Source organism: Perissodus microlepis, chromosome 15, assembly GCF_051167445.1.
Source record: "Perissodus microlepis isolate ML-2025 ecotype Zambia chromosome 15, ASM5116744v1, whole genome shotgun sequence".
Taxonomy (NCBI): domain Eukaryota; kingdom Metazoa; phylum Chordata; class Actinopteri; order Cichliformes; family Cichlidae; genus Perissodus; species Perissodus microlepis.
Window position 1 is genome coordinate 25,448,166 of NC_140475.1, and position 18,848 is coordinate 25,467,013.

Sequence of the window (18,848 nt, forward strand, 5' to 3'; positions counted from 1 at the left end):
CCAGATGATTGAATGACAGTAAAGGTTCAATTTTTTCAATATTTCTGAGGTGAAGGAAAAAAGACTGGATGGGCTCTGAGGTGTGAGAGTAAAAGTTAGTCAAAGATGATGCCAAAGTTTTTAGCATATGATTTCATGTTATTGGCAAGAGGGCACAGCAATGGCTAACCTCCTTAGAGAAACTGTCTGGGCCGAGCAGTAGAACCTCAGTTTTACTGGAACTGAGATGGAAATTTGAATATGTACACTCAGTAATGGCAAAGAAGCATTTGTTGAGTCAGGAGACGCTGTCGAGGTTGCTGGGCTTTACAGAAAAGTATAGCTGTGTGTCATCTGTATAGCTGTGGTAGGAGATTCCATTAAAACCATTAGACAGGTGACCCAGGGGTAACGTATGTAAAGAAAACAGAACTGGTCCAGGGACTGAGCCCTGGGGGACTCTACATACGAGTGATGAGAACTTACACTGCAGCAGAGCTTGGGGACAGTCTGTGCTGGCGGACGTGGGTTACTGGACTGGTAGTCTGGTTGCCACTGGGTGGCAACCAGGCTTGGGGGCTTGGGGATGCGGGGGTGTGTCACCGAGGTTGTGGATGGGTGTGTGCATGGGGGCCCAGCCCTGGCATGGGGGGCCTCTGGTGCATTTGTGGAACTGAGGGTCCCTTCAAATGGCGGGGAGGTTGTTACATCCTTGCAGGTCTCTGTTCTTCAGGAGTTCACTCTGCAGGTGAGGGAGAGATATAGGAGAGGTGGAGAATGAACTCAACCTGGGTGTCTATTGTCTTATGTAGTCCGGAAGATAATTGGATGATGGGGTGGGGGTAGAGCCCCGGGCTCTGTGGGGCTTGGTGGTGCTACTGCTGTGGGTCCCGGTCTGGATGGGCCTGGACCCCCTGCCCTTGGTGGATTCCGGGGAATGGGGGCGCCTACTGGGATCAGCAGGGGACCAGATAAGTCGAGCAGGACTAAAATAGAAAGCTCACCTTTATCTGAGTGTATTAGAATATCCTTAGTCAATAAAGCTGGTTCAGTGCTGTGGGTTTATCTCTAACCAGACTGGAATTTAAACGATAAACGACCTGACAGATTTTCTCAAGGATTTCAGAAATAAATGTGAGTTTGGAAATTGTCCTGTGAGTATCTGAAACAGTGGGATCTAAGTAGGGTTTTACAGCAGAGTAAAGATGCTGGCTGTAATCTGGAAGGCGGCCAGATAAAAAGGATTGATTCATAATAGAAAGAATCTGAGGGAGATGAGGCATAACGCCTTTGATGAATTTAGGAGGGATAATGTCCGCTGGGCAGGATGACAGCGTCCATGTGTGAGACTATATTGAGAAGATCTGTCGATGAAACCGGTTTAAAGTCGAAGAACAGGACGTGAACAACAGACTGACGAGTCTGCTGATGGCGTCAAACAATAACCTTGGATTGTGTTTGTCGTTAATCAAATCAGCAAAATAAGATGTTCTCACATCTTTTATAAGCTGGTTGAGGATAGTTAGTAACTCCTCCACATGGGAGGGAGTCACTCTCACCTGCTGCACATCCTTTTCAGCTCGGTCTCTCTGCCTCTACAAGTCCTTCTCTCCTTCCTCAGAGTCCAGCCTCACTATAAACCTTACCTTTTCCTCATAATCACATTTATCTCAGTGTGATTCTCTCAGTGTTTAACATTTTGAGCATGTCAGGCTGTGCAATTCATTATTATGACTGTTTGTCCTTCAATCATGACTGTACTATGTAAAGCACCCAGATACTTACTGAGGTTATACATACTGTAACAGACTGCACCTCCTGTACAAAAGCCAAAGTTAGTGCAGTGGAACATTTGGTTAACTCAGAATTAAGGAAGAAGCAGGAAAATGCAAGCTCAGGCTGAAAGGCCGGCGTGTGTGAGGATAGCAGAACATCTGGTGTATTTGATAGAATTCCACTGAGTGATAGCTTTAAATAAAGTGTTTGTGTGTGCATGTTTGTGGGTTTAATGCTGTGCTGGTGAAATCTCTGAACCACAAACACCACCCAGCGACTTTATGACCTGATATTTGAGGAATTATTAACAGAGTTGTTCTCTAGTTTGATTCCTATCAGCCTGCCAAAGTTTAAAGTGCAGACTCAAACTTCCACCCATCCCAGCAACAATCACACATGTTCACCTGGTCAGGTGTCAAAAATCAGCTTTATTTCACATTTACAAAACCATGAAGCCCACAGAGAGGTGTCTGTGTCCCAGAACATCTCCACTAGGAACAACACTGACGATACAAATATGGCAACAGGAAACAGAAATGTGTTTTCCTCAGTTTACAAAAACACACAGCAGTAAACGCATAGCACTTCCTGTCGGGACGTCCTCCTAGATCCGAAGACCAGACTACAGAACCACGATGAACCCAACCCGAAGCACTTTCTTTATTTTCTTACATAATATTAGCATGTGTTCATACGAAACATGGCCCAAGGTCAAAGTAATAACACTAGCATGTGAACGTAATCCAGAGTAATCTAAAGTAACCCAACGCAAAGTAATCTAGTCTCAAGCCTGCTCTTAGCACTCAGCTTCAACGCTGTTCTATATTTTTGTCATTACATTAGATTTCTTTATGTGGTCATCTCCTGTGGGCAGCACAGCTCACAGGTACAGAGTGCTGTCCCTCAGCGGGTTTTCAGAAGCTGGCCAATCAGATGGAAGTAAGATTTTAAAGAAGGATGACTTTAAAGAGAGAGGAGCTAAAAGTGTTTATTGAGCTGAGAAGCCAGAGTTAAAAAAAGTTGTTGTTTTTTTTTAATTATTTTTGAATCATAGGAGGGTAATACAGCTGAGTAGAGCTGCAGGTTAGCTCAATGGTTCTCCTTTAACGTGAAAGATGATCACATGACCCTTACTGATCTTTCAGTTCATTTAATCTTCGAGCTAAATCTGCAAACACCTGACTGCTTGGAATGAAATGACATAAATCACCTGATTCAGACATCTGCTAATGTAAACGTGATGCCACCCTCTCCAGGTAACACCTGCAAAAACCCAAACGGGTAAGGCTGCTGAGTGGACCTTTATCGGCCCCTGTGAACACTGTCATGCTGTGGTTTAACCTGCCTGACTTCCATTCGTGCATGCTTCACTCATCCAGCCACTCTTCCCGTCCCTCCTTTGTTCTTCTTCCTTGCAGATGAACAGTCAGCAGGTGTTTAACCACAAAGAAACACTACACAGGTGATCATGAGTTTGGGGCAGCTCGGTTCCCACACAGCAGCTCCATGTCAACTTACACTGTATGTATTTATACACATGAATCCTCCATCACCACACATCTGTCTGAATCTGAGCAGTCACGAATCCTTTTGAAGACAACACGGGGCCTGTTTCCATACCCCCCCTATGACTCCAAGTAATCGTCATCATGTTTCTGTACCCAGCCAGCAGGAAGCTCCGTCTGCCCACTTTCTGTACACGTCCATGTAATGCATGATGTCACATCATCGCTCTCTGTCCTCTGTCTCATGTGGTTTTCTCCTTCTGGCTGCAGGTCCTGTCTGTAGCCTCTAGGTGGCGCTGAAGCGATTCCTGCACTGGGCTCTTCTGCTGGTCTTTGAGAGGGAGATTCCTCCGTTTGACGGGCAGCACGAATGCAACCAGAATGCAGCCGATGTGGAGGCTAAAGTACCAGGAACTGCAGAGAAGACGAAAATTCAGAAATGCTGCTATGAGCAGTCAAAGTTACACATGAATTAAACCTGGGTTAAACAAGGTTTAAACCTGGGCTGCACCAGCAGTAAACCTGAAATATATCTGGGTTAAACCTGGAATAACTTATATTAAACCTTGGTAAAACCTGATTTAAACCTGGGTTAAAGCTGTGTTAAACATGCATTAAACCTGGATTGAATCTTGATTAAACTTTGGTCAACCCTTTCTGACTTACTGACCTGTAGAACTTCATGGATGGACCCACAGACAGCAGGATAAAAGGTATCACCGTGTAGCAGATGGCAATCTGAGTGGCTGCCCACGTGATGACATCATAGACCAGTTTGTGTACGGAGGAGTGCAGGAAGTATGGTCGAACGTTGTGTCTGACCTGAGGATGAGAAGTTAACATGGATGACTGCTAAAATGGACACAGGTCTCATTTCAAAGGCTTAGCAGCAACATCAGTTAACAGATAACAGCTAACTGCTAACAGATAATGGCTAACAGCTAGCGGCTAATAGCTAACAGCGGCTCACCGCTCTGGCTGCCAGCGTGATGACGATCCCTGTGAGGAAGGTGAGGTAATATCCTGGATAGGCTCCGTGCCACATGGCTGACAGGATGAAGGTGGCTGCTGTCGGATGGTAGGGACATCGCTCATAACACACCCTGTCAATCAGAGATAAGGGGTCAGAGGTCACAAACAGTCATTTTTACACATGCCAGGTACAGATTCCAGATCAGGTAACTGAGTGTGACCTTTTGAGCCAGTGTGCTGTCTGAATGTTCCAGTTGTCCAGGAAAACTTTGAAGCTGGTGGCAAACTGGAAGCAGACAGAGATCCATTAGACTGATGTTATCAAACCATTTTAGTAAACTTGTCCAGGTCTGTGACGGTCCTGACCTCAATCTTCAGGATCCTCAGATTGGAGATGAGGTCCCAGCGAGCAGAGCCGTCGCTGTCGTAACCATTGAAGCCAAAACCGGCGGCGTTGTTGATGGCGTCAGCTGTAGCACAGATGAGACTGGTCAGAAATTTAGGTATGAACAGTGTGTTTGTGCTAACAGTGAACCCAACAATTTCATTTCAGCACAAATGATCGGTTAGATTTTGATTTTAATCCAATTTCTCTACAGCAGCACATGAAGGTTTATTTGCACAGAGCAGATTTCAGCCACCCACCAAGCGTCCAGACGAAGTAGTACTTGGGTCTGGTAGTCAGCATGGACAGGTACAGGTAAACCACTTGAGCATAGAAAGGTGTGTTGGCAATGAAGTCGTCGTCGATGTTTCGCTCCACTGGGAAAACTTTACACACTGACAGAAACACCAGCAGGCAGAAAAAGGAGGTGGTGACCTTACGTACGACCTCCATCTGTGGAGAAACAGAGTATTCATTCAGGTTCAGTATGTCTTAAATTCAGTCAGCAATCATGAACAAAAGAAGAAATGGATTACGCTCCTCAGTTTAAACGTCTCAAAGGTAAATGTCTTAAACCTGCTTTCTGTTTAATGTCAAGCGGGGGCGACTGCTCATACTGTAAATACAGGTATACCTTAGGCATGCGACCTACGTTTGGGGAGGGCTCACTGTGCCTCAGCTTGCTGCTGGACTTCCTTTCATCCTTGTAGTCTCTGCAGCGTCGAGGGTCTCCCTCGATGAAGCCGATGTAGTCGTTGTAGGAACAGGTGGGGCCAGCCAGAATCCCCATGAAGTTACAGTTGTAGCTGAAGTACTCCAGCAGACTGGGCATTCTCCTAAATAAATAGAGGGTTAAGACCATTTTACCACAATGCTTTCTATTGGCGACTCCTGTGAATGTTGTATGCTATGGAAACAGCCGTGCTCCGAAAGAAGGCATGGAGAACTATTCAATTTTCAATTCAGTTTTATCTATACAGCGCCAAATTACAACTACAGTTGCCTCAAGGTGCTTTTTACAGTAACTTAGACCCTACAAGAATACAAAGAAAACAGAGAAAACCCCAACAATCACATGAGCCCCTATGAGCAAGCACTGGTGGGAAGTGGGAAGGAAAAACTAAATTTTAACAGGAAGAAACCTCCAGCAGAACCAGGCTCAGAGAGGGGCGGCCATCTGCTGTGACTGGTTTGGGTGAGGGGAGGAAGACAGGACAAAAGACACACAGTGGAAGAGAGCCAGAGATTAATAATAAATGAACCTTAAGTTTGATATAAAAGATCTGTTTTCACACGCCCTAATTTCTATCACTGCTGGGATTCTGTTCTGCTGTGGTGGGCCATCAGAGTACTTGCAAAATGGCTTCATTAAATTCTGTATGTCAATAAATAATGTTCAGTTTCTTGTACTAATCTCTTTTTATTGAACCAATGATTTAATGCGAGAGGTGTATGAACACATGAGTGACGTGAGTTAAGAAGAAACACCCAGTGCATCATGGGAATTCCCCAGCTACCTTCACCTATTGCAGCATAACTAAGGGAGGATTCAGGGTCACCTGATCCAGCCCGAACTATATGCTTTAGCAAAAAGGAAAGTTTGAAGGCTAATCCTAAAAGTACAGATATTGTCTGTCTCCTAAATCCAAACTGGAAGCTGGTTCCACAGAAGAGGGGCCTGAAAACTGAAGTCTCTCCCTCCCATTCTACTTTTAAATACTCTAGGAACAACAAGTAAGCCTGCAGTGTGAGAGTGAAGTGCTCTAACGATATGATACTATAAGGTCATTAAGATAAGATGGGGCCTGATTATTCAAGACCTTGAATGTGAGGAGCAGGATTTAAATTCTGGATTTTTAATGGAGCCAATGAAGGGGGGACAGTAAAGGAGAACCAGAACACAGTACAAAGAGCTAATGTGATTGGCATAGTGAGACTTGTAGTAAAAACCTCAGTTAGAAAAGCTCTCTAAAAGTACATATCCATTTATCATGTCTGATATTTAGCTAACATCTGCACAGACAGCATGCTAATGCTAAGCTAGCCAAGAACTTAAGAGTGATGAAAGAGTGGAGTATATGCAGACCCCAGTCTAGCAGCCAGACCCTGAACTTCAACAGGTTAACAAAGGCAGTTCTACCTGTTCATGTTTCTAAAGCAGAATCACCATGACAACTGCTCTGAAGTCTGTTTGGCTGGTTTTAACTTTGCTTTTGTTCAAACTTCAAGAGTGTGTGTGTCCTCATTAGCACAGAGATCTGTGTCAGTGTGCGACTGTAGCTTCAGGTGTACACTGTTCATTGATAATTATCAGACTGTGCTTCAGGTTGGAGTGACATGGAGGTAATGTAACAGGTTGTGTAAGAAATTACTTTCTTCAGTGAGTAATTAAGTAACATACAACACTACTTTTAATATAAGTAACAAGTAATGTGCAATAGATTACTTTTTTGAGTAACAACTCTAACACTGTCTTGATGCATGCTAAATCACCCAGATAAGTAAATCCCAAAAGGTTGATTCTGTTCATCTGGATGTAACGTTTTTAGTGGGGGAAACATTTCGTCATTTATCCAGGCAACTTCTTCAGTCTCAGTTGACTGCAGGTTTCCCTAATCTTATAAACAGTAGATTTGCGCAATAATTGAAACCAGCCCACTGATTGAACAATTTGCTGTGAGGTTGGTTTATGATCATTAATATGCAAATTGTCATGACCACTAAGATGGCGAAAGATGTACCCTTAGGCCCCCTTCTTGATTAAGAGATGGTCTTTCCCTTTTCACGTAAATGGCCTCCTTGACTCAACCAGCGCTCCTAACTGTCCAGGATGTTTACATCCTCATCATTGAAAGAGTGTCCACTGGCCTGTAGGTGTGAATAGACTGTGGAGTCCTGGCCTGACAAGTTAGTTCTTGTGTGCTGTGCCATCCACTTAGCCAGAAGTTGTTTAGCTACCCTGATGTATAATGGCAGTCCTTCTGGCACTTAACAGCACACACTGCATTACTCTGTTTGTGTCGGGGGACCCGGTTTAACCTGAGTAGCGAAAGACTGTGGGGGGTTTGAAAACGATGTGCCGGGAGTTCGCTGTTCTCGCCGGCTCTAGTGAGCCTTGACCTCCTGGTCACCTATCAGGCTAGTGGGAAACAGACGTCTCTGAAAATGTCTGAGCATTTTTGCAAATATGCGATGTCTTGATAAATTGAGCAGATATTTGAAGTTCACACAGCTACATTCTCTGAAAATATCTTAAAAATTTATTTTGTGACCCAGAAGGAGCAATAAGAGTGATATTAAAACTAAGTAGCTGCCACCATTGTTGGAAACTGGAAATTGGCTGGGCCACACTGTGACTTCTGAGATAGGTTGGGCCACGAAGGATACACCTGACCCATCCTTCAAATCTGGGGAAAAGCAGGACGCATTTGTCGACGGCATTTGGAGGAGTCTTTGAATTGGGACAGCCTTTGTCGCGTCACCTTTACGTACTCGGCCTACAAAAGTGCAGCTGTCTATTGTAATTTTTGAGTGTATGCTAAAATAAAAACAAAAGTGTTCTATATCACCTGTTTGTTTTTATTCAAGCATACGTGTATACTATTTTTATTGATAGAGAGATTAAGCTTGTGTTTCAGTCATGTAGTGACTGTGCTTATTATGAGGCTTATTAGACATTATAAAACAGATGATACGTAATTTTGCCAAAGTGCTTAAGATCGCATTTGGAGGAGTCTTCAAATTGTGACAGCCTTCGTTGCGTCGCTGTCACGTAATCGGCCTACAAATGCGGCTTCCGAAGATATGTAGTCCCTGAATCTGGACACAGCTATGATACCGGAGACTGCTTCTTCTTCTTCTTTGGCGTTTAACGGCAGCTGGCATCCTTGTAGATGCATTGCTGCCATCTTCTGTTTCAGTCCATTATTACACTCTTAAATCCTACTACTTATTCCTGTGTCTTGCAGGATCTTAAAAAGCTTCAAATGATGCGTCGACTATTACATTACTCGGCAACGATTTTGATAGTCGACGTAATCGTGACTAGTCGACTAATCATGGCAGCCCTACCTCCCTTGTGAATTTGATGTGTTGGTCCATCGAGTTAATGTGATCCATGAATTGTGGTACGTCCCGTGCTGAGATTTGATTTTCACCCAGGTGTCATCCACATACCTGAACCAATGGCTTGGTGGTGTTCCATAGTAGGATAAAAGAGCCCTCTTTTCCACTTCTTCCATGTACACGTTGGCCACAGTGGGTGAAACTGGGGAAATCATGGCACACCCATGTTTCTGACTGTAGTACTGACCCTTGTATGTGAAATAGGTGGAATTAAGACACAGTTCCAAAAGTAAACACACTTGGTCAATGCTGAGAGTGGTCCTGTTGCTAATTGTTGGGGTCATCCTGTAATGTCTTACGAACTACCTCCAACGCTTCAGTGACTGGAACACAAGTGAAGAGAGATGTAACATTGTATGAGACCATTGTTTCATCTGCCTCCATAATGACATCTCTCACCTTCTCAATAAAATCCAAGGTGTTCTGGATGTGCTGTTCAGAGCTGCCTACCATTGATTGATTAATGATCAAGGAACTGACCTCACAGCCGATTGTTCATTTAGTGGCTAATTTCAGTTATTGTGTAAATGTACTGTTTGTAAGGTTGAGGAAACATGCAGTCAGCTGAGACTGAAGAAGTCACCTGGATGAGTGACGAAACGTCCAGACGAGCAGAATCAACAATTTTGAACTCCAACACTGCCGATAACGTGATGAAAAATGAAGGCCACAGAATGAGGATTGTTCATGCAAAGATCTACTAAGAGCAGGAAGAAGACCATTCAAAGGGTTCCGCTATGTCATGAGTTTTGAAGGACTGATCCAGTAAAAGTGACTCAGCCGAGTATTTTTTGTTTTTAGTTTAGGTGAAGCTATTTTTTCATACTAAACCTGTTTTGCATGAACAGAAGTACAGCTGGAAGTTGCATCACTTTTAGGGAGAAGTATTAGGGCGAAGATACCTTTGATTGACAAGTGTCTACCATGGAGGCATGGATTTTGTCTTAAGCTCCACCCTCCTGCCTAAACACGGTGATTTCTGCTCCAGTAAATAGTGTTTCTACCATGAACAAACCTTATTGCCAGAATCTTCTGTCCCGCCGTCAGATGTTCCTCCTTCCGAGCCATTCCTGTCAGAAACACAGAGTGGACAGTAAAACCTGCAGGATTTACGGAAAACAGCCCGTCTGAGAGTGCAGCTCACCGTCATGGATCTCAAACGCCAGACTGGTGATCTTCTGAGTGATGACCATCATGGGGCTGCAGAGAGGGCAGAGGCAGAGATTAGAGCCTGGACATGGGGAGGCGTTTAGGAGTGAATGGGCCACAGAGCGGAGGCGTTACCCTGTGAAATCGGCGGTGTACATGCCGTAGTCAAAGACGTACACTCGAGTGATCTGACACAGACTCAGGTATGTGAGTGCCACCACTAGGCAGTACCTGGAAAAACACAGAGAACAGGCTGTTATTCAACTTGGGGTCGGCGGTCCTGACGGCCTCACTGAGGACTGAGGACCTCTGTGATGATCTGGCTCACTCAGGTTTCTGGCTGTAGCTCATGTGAAGCTCCACGGGTTTAAGACCTTCACCAGTCTGAAGTTTGCATCCTTTTGAGGACAGAACACCTGATGCAGTCATGTTTGTTTGGCTGAAAGGAGCACATTGTTACTTTTACAACATCAGAATCTGTGGAAGTCCTTTTGTGCCAGTATTCATGACCTAATGTTCACAGAGCTGGATATAACAGAGGTCCGACCGTGAGCTGCTCTCCTGACATCAAAGGTGATAAAAAGTTTCCTAATTAACCCTGAGCTCGTTAATGGCTTGTTAGCAGCGTTTTAATGCATGTCGTGTGTGACGCTCACTTGTGCATGTGTTCAACTCCGGTGAGGATCATGATGCCGTAGGTGAGTCCGCTCTGAACCAGGAAGTGGAGAGCATACCTGTAAAACAAGGAGAACACAGAGCGTCATCTCCAGACACCAGCTGACCAGAACACGTGATGTGTCTGCTGCTCCTGTGACGGATGCTCACATTAAACATAATGAGCTTGATGTACAAACAGTAATCTCTGTGAGCCAACGCTCAGGCTGCCCTCAACACTCAGTCAGTCACAGCATTTTTCCCTCTGGGATCTGGATGATGTCATAGAGAGTTTGTTTTAGGGTCATCTGACACACAGAGCGAATCAGAAGAAAGCTTTCTTAAAGGGGGAGGAGCTAAAAGTTGTTTTCAGACGGCGATTTATAATGGAGCACTGTAACAAAAAATAATTTCCCCCATGGATCAATAAAGCATTCTGATTCTGATTCTGATTGATTCTGAGAAAATGAAAGAAGGATTATTATGACTGTGAGTCATGCAAAGCTGCTCTAACAGCGGGTTCTTATTTAGTCCAGTCACATCTGATGTTTTCTGCTCCTGACAAGTCATTATTGTGTAATTTTTCCTTTACAGGTGAGATGAGCGACACAGGTGTGACCTCTATCAGAGCTCTGATTGGTTCAATTTTAGGATAAGTCAGACTTTGGAGAGCTCAGTTTTATTGATCCTGAGTCGTAGTTGGTCTTACCAGCCGAAGCAGAACATGGCAAAATAGAGTCCCAGCAGTGTGGCCACCACGTGCCGGATGATGGGACTGGTCTTACTGGGATGGAGGAAGAGACGAAACCAGAAGGCGGAGATCAGAGCGCAGAGCTGGCACGCTACGAAGTTCACCTGCAGGTGAAGCAAACAGACAGCACGGCATTGGTGCTTCAGTACATCCAGGTGAGAGAGGGCAGACCCGCCCACCGTTAGACTGCTCCGCCTCCCTCAGGCTGACCCCTCACCTTCTCTAACACCTTCACAGAGCTGCATGCTCATTGGCTAATCCTGCCTGCCTGCTGCTGAGGGGACCAAACCTGAGCGCCACCGCCCCCTCCTGGGTGTGAGAGAGGTGTCACATGACTCTTTCAGAACCAACACAAGCACAAAATGGCTGCCCTTTTCTCCAAGCAGCTCCTCCTGCAAGGCGAGGAGGAGGAGGAGGATCTTCATCATCATTAGCACAGTAACAGCCATGTTATTGTCCAGTCACCGTCTACTACAGACTAATACCAGAATACTAAGAAAATAACATCAGAGTACTATCTGACTAATATCTGTAGTAATGTCAGAGTATCAATAGTGCTGTCAGTTTTTGTAGTATTGTGTGTGGTATTGTGTGTGTTTGTAAACAGAGCAATGATATCACCACCTGCAGTACTTTGTGTCTCTTTGTACTTGAAAACTCAGAATTTGACTTTCAAAGTTCTCTTGTGATTTTTTGCAACACTGTGAAGTCGAAGTACTCATCACTGAGTCACCGTCACGAGGTATTTTCTTACAGTCTGAAGTTTTTATCAGAGTGTCCTGAAATATAAGACGTTACAAGACGCCTCGAAGCTACCTAAATGATACTCAGGCAGGTTTTACTGTGCCTGTCCCAAAGTACACATCTGAGTCAGGACGATGGGAATAAGGAGCAGCGAGATCTCTGGCTTTGATCTTTTACAGGTTTGAGATTTTCATGTTTGAATGTGTGAAAAAGGCCTGAAAGTTTGCTGATGCAGCAGTTTTCAAACAGTTCTCTGTAGTACTCTCTGTTGTACTGTTAGAGTATCTACAAACTGTTTAAAGGTTACAGCGGCCGTGTGTTCACACTATGGACCATAAATATTTATGAAAATCAGAGACGGTCGAGCAGAAGATGAAATGTGCTGTTTGAGATGGAGCGACCTTGGTGAGGGTCGCACCCCCCGGCCTCCTTCTCGGAGCGCCTCTGGCAGTGCCCATTTCCTGCCTCGGAGGGAAGTGACACCAGAGCCTCCACTCAGAGGCGTGAAACTTGCTGTGTGGTGTAGAAACAGGATTTTTCTCTGAAGACTCACACACAATGACATGAGCCCACAGGAGATACTGGTATCATCAGTACTTCCCTGTAAAACTAGTAAACTGAGGCAGCTGGTCACCTGAACCGGCTCCAGAGGCCTGGCTGTCAGCCAGTCAGAGGGTAGGTGTGTGCAGCAGCTCACCAGGATCACATGGTGAAGGTCCACACAACCACACTCTGAGCTACCATCTGCTGAATGAGTAGCTGTTCCACCCCCTCTGAGCTCTGGACTGAGGAATGACCAATCAGGAGCTGACGTGGAGGTCATGGCTGTGCCTGGTTATCACCTGAGCCACACCTGCGTCAGAGAAGCTCCACACCTGACCCCAGCGCAGACGAAACCTAAGAGGAAAGGTGGAGCCTCAGGAGCATCACGGGTGACAGATCACCTCCCCTCCCCTCCCCCCACCACCACCGACATGCCTTCCCCCTTCATCATCATCACAATAGGAACAGTCCGCACAGCTACATCCCCTTCCTCCTCCTCCTTACGTGAATGAGCAGCATGAAGCCTCTCCTCCATCACAGCTGCAGGAGTCTGCACGAGGCCTCCGCCCTTTACTTTTACGGACAAAGCCCTCCTCCCTTCCCCGTCCTCGCCTCTCTTTGTACCCCCGTGTCGGACCTCCGGAGCGGCGGCCGCCGAGGTCCGGGCTCCGGCGGCTCTTACCTGGTCCAGCGGCAGGTCGGTGAGCTCGCTGAGCGGCTGCAGAAGGCTGGAGCCTGTGCAGGCCGTGGATGGAGCTCCGTCGTCGGCCATAGTTCCGATGTTAGGCCGACCGTACTGCTTCTGATACCGGCTGCAGCTGCGCAGAGGCGGCGGAGGCTCCGTGATCCACCGGAGGTCCGTGCCCGTGCGTCTGCGCGTGCTTCTCTGCTTTCTGCTCCTCCTCCTCTTCCCCTCCGTCTGCCTCCTCCTCCTGCTGCTTTCTCTTCAGATCAGTCTCAGAAACATCTGTTGGCATCTGGCTAAAGAACACACACACACAGCTCACCGCATCTGAAGGCAAAGTCTTTTTTAAATCGTTTAAGTCTTCAAGGATAAAACTGGCAAAACAGGAAATCAATAACTAATAAATTCATTAATTAATAAATTCATTCATTAAAAAAAAGTCTGTCGGTCGCACTCAAAACTGAGGGACTGAAGGTGTTTTACTGTATATGAGAGCCATTCCTGATTTGATCAGAATCAGAATACTTTATTAATCCCTAGGGAAATTATATGGGTTACAGTTGTGTCAGTACAGTAGCATTAACAAAAACAAACTAGACTATTTATCAATACAGTATGTTAAGATATGAGAAATAGCATAATATATACAATACAAGTCACCAAGTAATAAATATTCAGGGTTGACATATGTGATTATAAATAAATATTAACAAATTGACAGAAACATTACAGAGTAAGAAAGAGTGTGTGCCAAAAGGATGTAACTATTGTAGTGTTTACATTGTATTAGAAGGAGGAGAGATGGCCACACGTAGGAATGATTTACTGTGGCGTTCATTGGTGCTTTTTGGTCATTTCTGGTAACCCTTTTGTATGCAGTATTCTGTGCAGTACAGTGCAGTATTTTTACTCACTGTGAATCTTATGAGTCTTCTGTTTTATTTTTCGGCCTCTCTGAAGCTTTTTGTAGCAGACGTGCAACGACTGCAGTTATTAAACAGGTAAATTATCCAGCTGTAGTTCCGACTGCAAGCCAGCAGATGGCATTCAGGCTGAACTGCGTACAGATCGGCTAAAGAGCAACAGAAGAAGAAAGGGCGGAAGTTACGTCAGGTTGTTTTGGCGTGTTGTCCTGGCAGCAGCAGTTAGCTACGTTAGCACCTTAAGCTTCAGACAGAAAAATGTCAGCAGCCGAGGACGACACGGAACTGCGGGACCTGCTGATCCAGAATCTTGAGAACAGCGGAGCTCTGAACAAGCTGAAGGTGAAAGGTCACGTTTAAAGTGAGACGCCCTGACGGCGGGATAGGCTACAGCTACTCGCAGCTAACGACTGCTAACCGGCTGCTCAGAGACTGTTTCAGGTTTATTTTATTTAACCTGAGAGGAGAGATGAAGTTCTGACTGAGTGTAGAGGTTCGGCAGCTGTGTGAGCTCTGCTGCTGCTGTTGTCGATCAAGCAGGATCTAACCTTTGAAACCGGTTTAAACATCCGCGAGAGTAGATGAGACATTTTATTACTAATAACGTGTAACTGTGGCTCAGCATAGAACCTCAAAGCTCACAGCCAGGAAGAAGAAACCTCACAGAACAAATGAAAATGGTTTTCCTTTTTTATTTCCTTTCACGCCCTGTTTTTGTCATGTGACTCGACAGCGTCAGGTGAATGGAGCTGAGAAAGACTCACCTCTAAACCTGAAACCACTCTTATTGATATCTGATCAGTTTGTGACTGATATCTGATCAGTTTGTGACTTATATCTAAACTAAGCGCTGTGTGTGCAGGTCTAGTTTCGTGCGTGCTAACTTCAGCACAGTTGGGACCCGTCAGCCTAAAATCTGATCCAGGAACCAGGAAGATTCGCGCCGAGAGCTCATATAAAAATAATGTGAAATACAGCAAATGAATGAAACGCTGTTAGTCCTGCAACACGCTGGTGACCCGTCCTCTGGGAGAGGCTCCACCCCCCCACGACCCTGAATACGATGACTGGAAGAAAACTGATGAATGGAAATGAAATATTTAGGAAACCCTTTTAGTTTGAAATGTCTGTCATGAATGACATGTATGAATTTACTGATCGGTTTCAATAACTGCCTGTATTGATGACATGTTCCTGCAGGCGGAGATGAGAGCGGCGGTGTTCCTGGCAATGGAGGAGCAGGACAAACTGGAGGTGAGTGATTCACACAGAAGTTCCAATCACAGTGTTGATCAGTCAGTGCTGTCCGTCATAGTCCAAGATCAGGACAATGCCGGACAATACCTCCCACTCTGTGACATGCTGGCCAGTCACAACGAGAGCATGAGATTATACGTAATGCAGCACTGAACAACTCCTACATCTAATGCACAGCACACACTAAAATATCTGCATATAACAAGGGCAATGTTATCCATATATATTTAATTTGTGTAGCATACTGGAATATTTATAATAAGAGCTATTTTGCTATATTTTAACTTTAGTTTAGTCAGTTCCAGTTTTTAGTGTCTCGGAGCGACTATTACTACGTCATTAATAAAGTATTCAAATTCAGGAATACGTGAGACAGCAGGTTCATGGTGTATTTTGATTAAAATCTGCGTTTGTAGTCTGGAAAAGTGAACAATGAGGTGGGAGGAGTCAGGAAGTTGGGAGGGGTCAATGATGGTCTTGCTGTGTGACTGACAGCTTTGACCTGCTCTGAGCTCTCGCTGATGTTTCTCCTCAGAATAAAAGTCCGCTGGTCAACGAGAGCCTGAAAAAATGTCTCAACACCAAAGACGGTGAGTTCCTCAACTTCCTCTTCCTGCCTGCAGCCAGTTGCACTGAGCAGCAACATTTCACGAGCAGGTTAGCAGTGATGAAGGTCATACTGCTTCATGGCTGTTATTTTACAGTTTTACTAAAATTAGTCCAACAGAAAGACTCATCAGCGAGAGAGTTCATAAAGGTTTAAATAATTTCAAACATGCTCTAAAGAATCCCTCACTGATCCAGCAGCTTTCACTAAGAGTGAAACCGCCTGTGAGCACCATGGCGGAGCATCCGCAGGTTCACCATGCGTTTCTTTCTTATCCTGATGTCATCGATCATCAGACTGCAGTATTTGTTACAATGGCAACAAGTAATAATAATAATATTAATAATACATTTTATTTGAGGGCGCCTTTCTAAAACCCAAGGTCACCTTACAAAGAGAAGAAGACATCAATAAAACAGTAGATTAAAATAGATTATAATAAATTACAATACAAAAAACACAAAATACAACCACAAACAACAAACTAAAAAAAACACGATTTGACAGCAAGTAAAATCTGTATTAAAGCGAGTAAGCCAGTTTAAACAAGTAGGTTTTGAGTTGTGACTTAAATAAGGGAAGGGAATCTATATTTCTTAAGGCTGAAGGAAGTGAGTTCCAGAGCCGAGGAGCAGAGCGACTGAAAGCTCTGTGCCCCATAGTGATAAGGCGAGCAGAAGGAACAACAAGAGGAGTGGCAGATGAAGATCTGAGTGAGCGGGAAAAAGTGGGGATATAAAGAAGATCACAGACATAAGGAGGGTAAGATAAGGAGGTTATGAATACACTTAAATGTGAGAACTAAGATTTTAAAGTTTATCCTGGCTTCTATGGGCAACCAGTGAAGCTGTTGAAGAATTGGGGTAATATGGTCTCTTAAGGGAGTAAGAGTTGTGACCCGAGCTGCAGAATTCTGAAGAAGTTTAACTTTATGGAGGGACTTATTAGGGAGACCAAATAAGAGAAAATTGCAATAATCGATCCAGGAAGTAATAAGACTATGGACAAGGATGGCAGCAGTAGGACTGAGCGATATATCGAGTTTTTTTTTTTTTTTTTAAATATCGATATATTTTATACGAGATATAAGATGTGACAGCATCGTTTATATCGATATGGTATATGTTGTGTTATAATTATACTTGTGGAGCCGCAAGTTTGCCTCTCTTTTGTCTCTACTCGGCCTCGCCTCTCCTTCACTGAACACAAGTCCCCCTCCCCCATCGCTTCACCTGCAGGCAACAACAAGACGGACACAGCAAATCTCCGTTACCGCGGATCGCCCCGTGCGTGGGGCTGGACGGCATCAACGTGTTAACGAGCTAACCGCGCTAACAGCTTTCTCAAAAGTTGACAGTGCACCTTATGTATGAATTCTGGTTGTTCTTAATGACCGTGAACCGATTTTATGTGGTACACGGCGCTCAGCAATCTGTCAAAAAAATGTTTTAGTACGACTTTGGTAAGCTACGAAGCCGCATCGCTTGATGGATGCTGTTGGAGCATTACGGCTACCGTAGTCTGGAGCCTCGCGGAGCAGTAGCGGTTTTAGATACGGGCTACACGGGCGGTTGCCCGGGGCGGCATCACGGGCATCGGCAAAAAAAAAAAAAATGCTCGTACTCATGCTGCCCCGACGTCATGCCAGCGCATATTGGGAATGGCATAGGCACCGATCGGTTTTCTATCATCCATTTGCTGGGAGTAAGGGCGCCCTTCGTTTGCGAGGTGCGCCTGCTGCTTGCGGCACAGAGAGGAGAGGGCGGGGCGGCGGGGGATTCTCTGACCGGCTGGAGCAGCATCTAATTGACCCTGTGCACGAGAAAATGCTAACATCCTGGTTTGAGACCGGATGTGGGGTTGTACATTTCCGGTAGCTTTACTTTGCGGTCAATCGCTACTGCGGAGATATACTCCAAAATCATGTCCAAAACTCGAAAACGGAAAGATCGCGTTAAGTTACAAAGAGGAGAAGGTGGGAACACTCACCACTGTTGTGTCATAAAAAAATCTAATGATCAATTTTGACATTTAAAGAGTTTAGATCGATCAGTTGTTTACATCACTCAACACAAGCAGAACTGCATTACTGCAGCAGAAGACACATCGTCCACATTCAGAAGCACATCTCTGTATAGTGACTGGTCTTATGATTTAAACAGGCAAATGTTCAGCATTCAAACTACAGGTGAAGAATAGTCAAACCAGATGTTTCCCCGTTATGTCGATATCAGCTAGTCAAGTACACACCTACACAGCATGTTAACAAACCGTGAAAAAAGCCACACAAAAAATGAATGATTGCTGGTAAGGGTTTCTATACATTAGTATTTACGAAGGGTATGTTGTGAGTTACCTTCAAAATTACAGTGGTCCCTCGCTAATAACGCGGTTCACCTTTCACCTCGCTTTAGTGCAAGTTTGCACGTTTTTTTTTACGTCACATTGTGTCCTGCGTCCTGATCGCTGCAGACGATCTCCTCCGTGACGTCTCTCCTGTACAGTACAGAATCGCTGCATCGATCGCTAGCAGTGTGACTCTGAAGTGCAGTACTGTATGTCCATATATATAAATAGTATATACATTGGGTGAATGTGCAGTAGTAGCAGCAAGCAGGTGAATTCTGTACATTAATATGAATAGACATCTGACTATTTTACAGAATAGACAATATAAACATATTTGAAATTAAAGGAATTTGGAATGTACATTGTGCCTTGGTTTAGAGTGTCTGGAAGAGAGTCCTGTCTCAGTCAATTATAGATGATGTGAGAGGGCGGGTGTGTGTGTGT

The 18,848-nt window shown here is 44.8% G+C and overlaps 2 protein-coding genes across 3 annotated transcripts in view; one reads left to right on the forward strand and one right to left on the reverse strand.

Annotated features, from left to right (window-relative positions):
* Positions 1 to 2,163: 2,163 nt before the first annotated feature.
* Positions 2,164 to 13,519, reverse strand: mboat2b (membrane bound O-acyltransferase domain containing 2b). Its single transcript, XM_084952656.1, has 13 exons — positions 13,266 to 13,519; positions 11,255 to 11,400; positions 10,548 to 10,625; positions 10,027 to 10,122; positions 9,887 to 9,942; positions 9,758 to 9,812; positions 5,270 to 5,453; positions 4,878 to 5,070; positions 4,599 to 4,702; positions 4,454 to 4,518; positions 4,231 to 4,363; positions 3,931 to 4,082; positions 2,164 to 3,674 (listed from the first exon to the last, which is right to left on the reverse strand). The coding sequence occupies exons 1-13, from the start codon at positions 13,353 to 13,355 to the stop codon at positions 3,503 to 3,505; spliced, it is 1,524 nt and encodes a 507-aa protein (XP_084808782.1). The 5' UTR covers positions 13,356 to 13,519; the 3' UTR covers positions 2,164 to 3,502.
* Positions 13,520 to 14,349: 830 nt separating this feature from the next.
* The window catches only part of cep43 (centrosomal protein 43), a 28,292-nt gene continuing 23,793 nt past the window's right edge, over positions 14,350 to 18,848 (forward strand). Inside the window, exons 1-3 of one of the 2 annotated variants that reach the window (XM_084952658.1) lie at positions 14,350 to 14,533; positions 15,392 to 15,445; positions 15,984 to 16,038. In XM_084952658.1, the coding sequence (XP_084808784.1) occupies positions 14,450 to 14,533; positions 15,392 to 15,445; positions 15,984 to 16,038 (193 nt within the window). In that variant the 5' untranslated portion in view covers positions 14,350 to 14,449. The remainder of the gene's footprint in view (positions 14,534 to 15,391; positions 15,446 to 15,983; positions 16,039 to 18,848) is intronic. The other variant, XM_084952659.1, reaches the window with a different exon arrangement.

What these genes read in the sequence shown, in the direction of transcription:
- mboat2b (XM_084952656.1), bottom strand. Translation starts at nt 13,355, where the DNA reads ATGGCCGACGACGGAGCTCCATCCACGGCCTGCACAGGCTCCAGCCTT. An exon ending in TGAGGATCCTGAAGATTGAG is followed by an intron (nt 4,519 to 4,598) that starts GTCAGGACCGTC and finishes GTCTGCTTCCAG; the next exon opens with TTTGCCACCAGCTTCAAAGT. An exon ending in CCATCCATGAAGTTCTACAG is followed by an intron (nt 3,675 to 3,930) that starts GTCAGTAAGTCA and finishes TCTTCTCTGCAG; the next exon opens with TTCCTGGTACTTTAGCCTCC.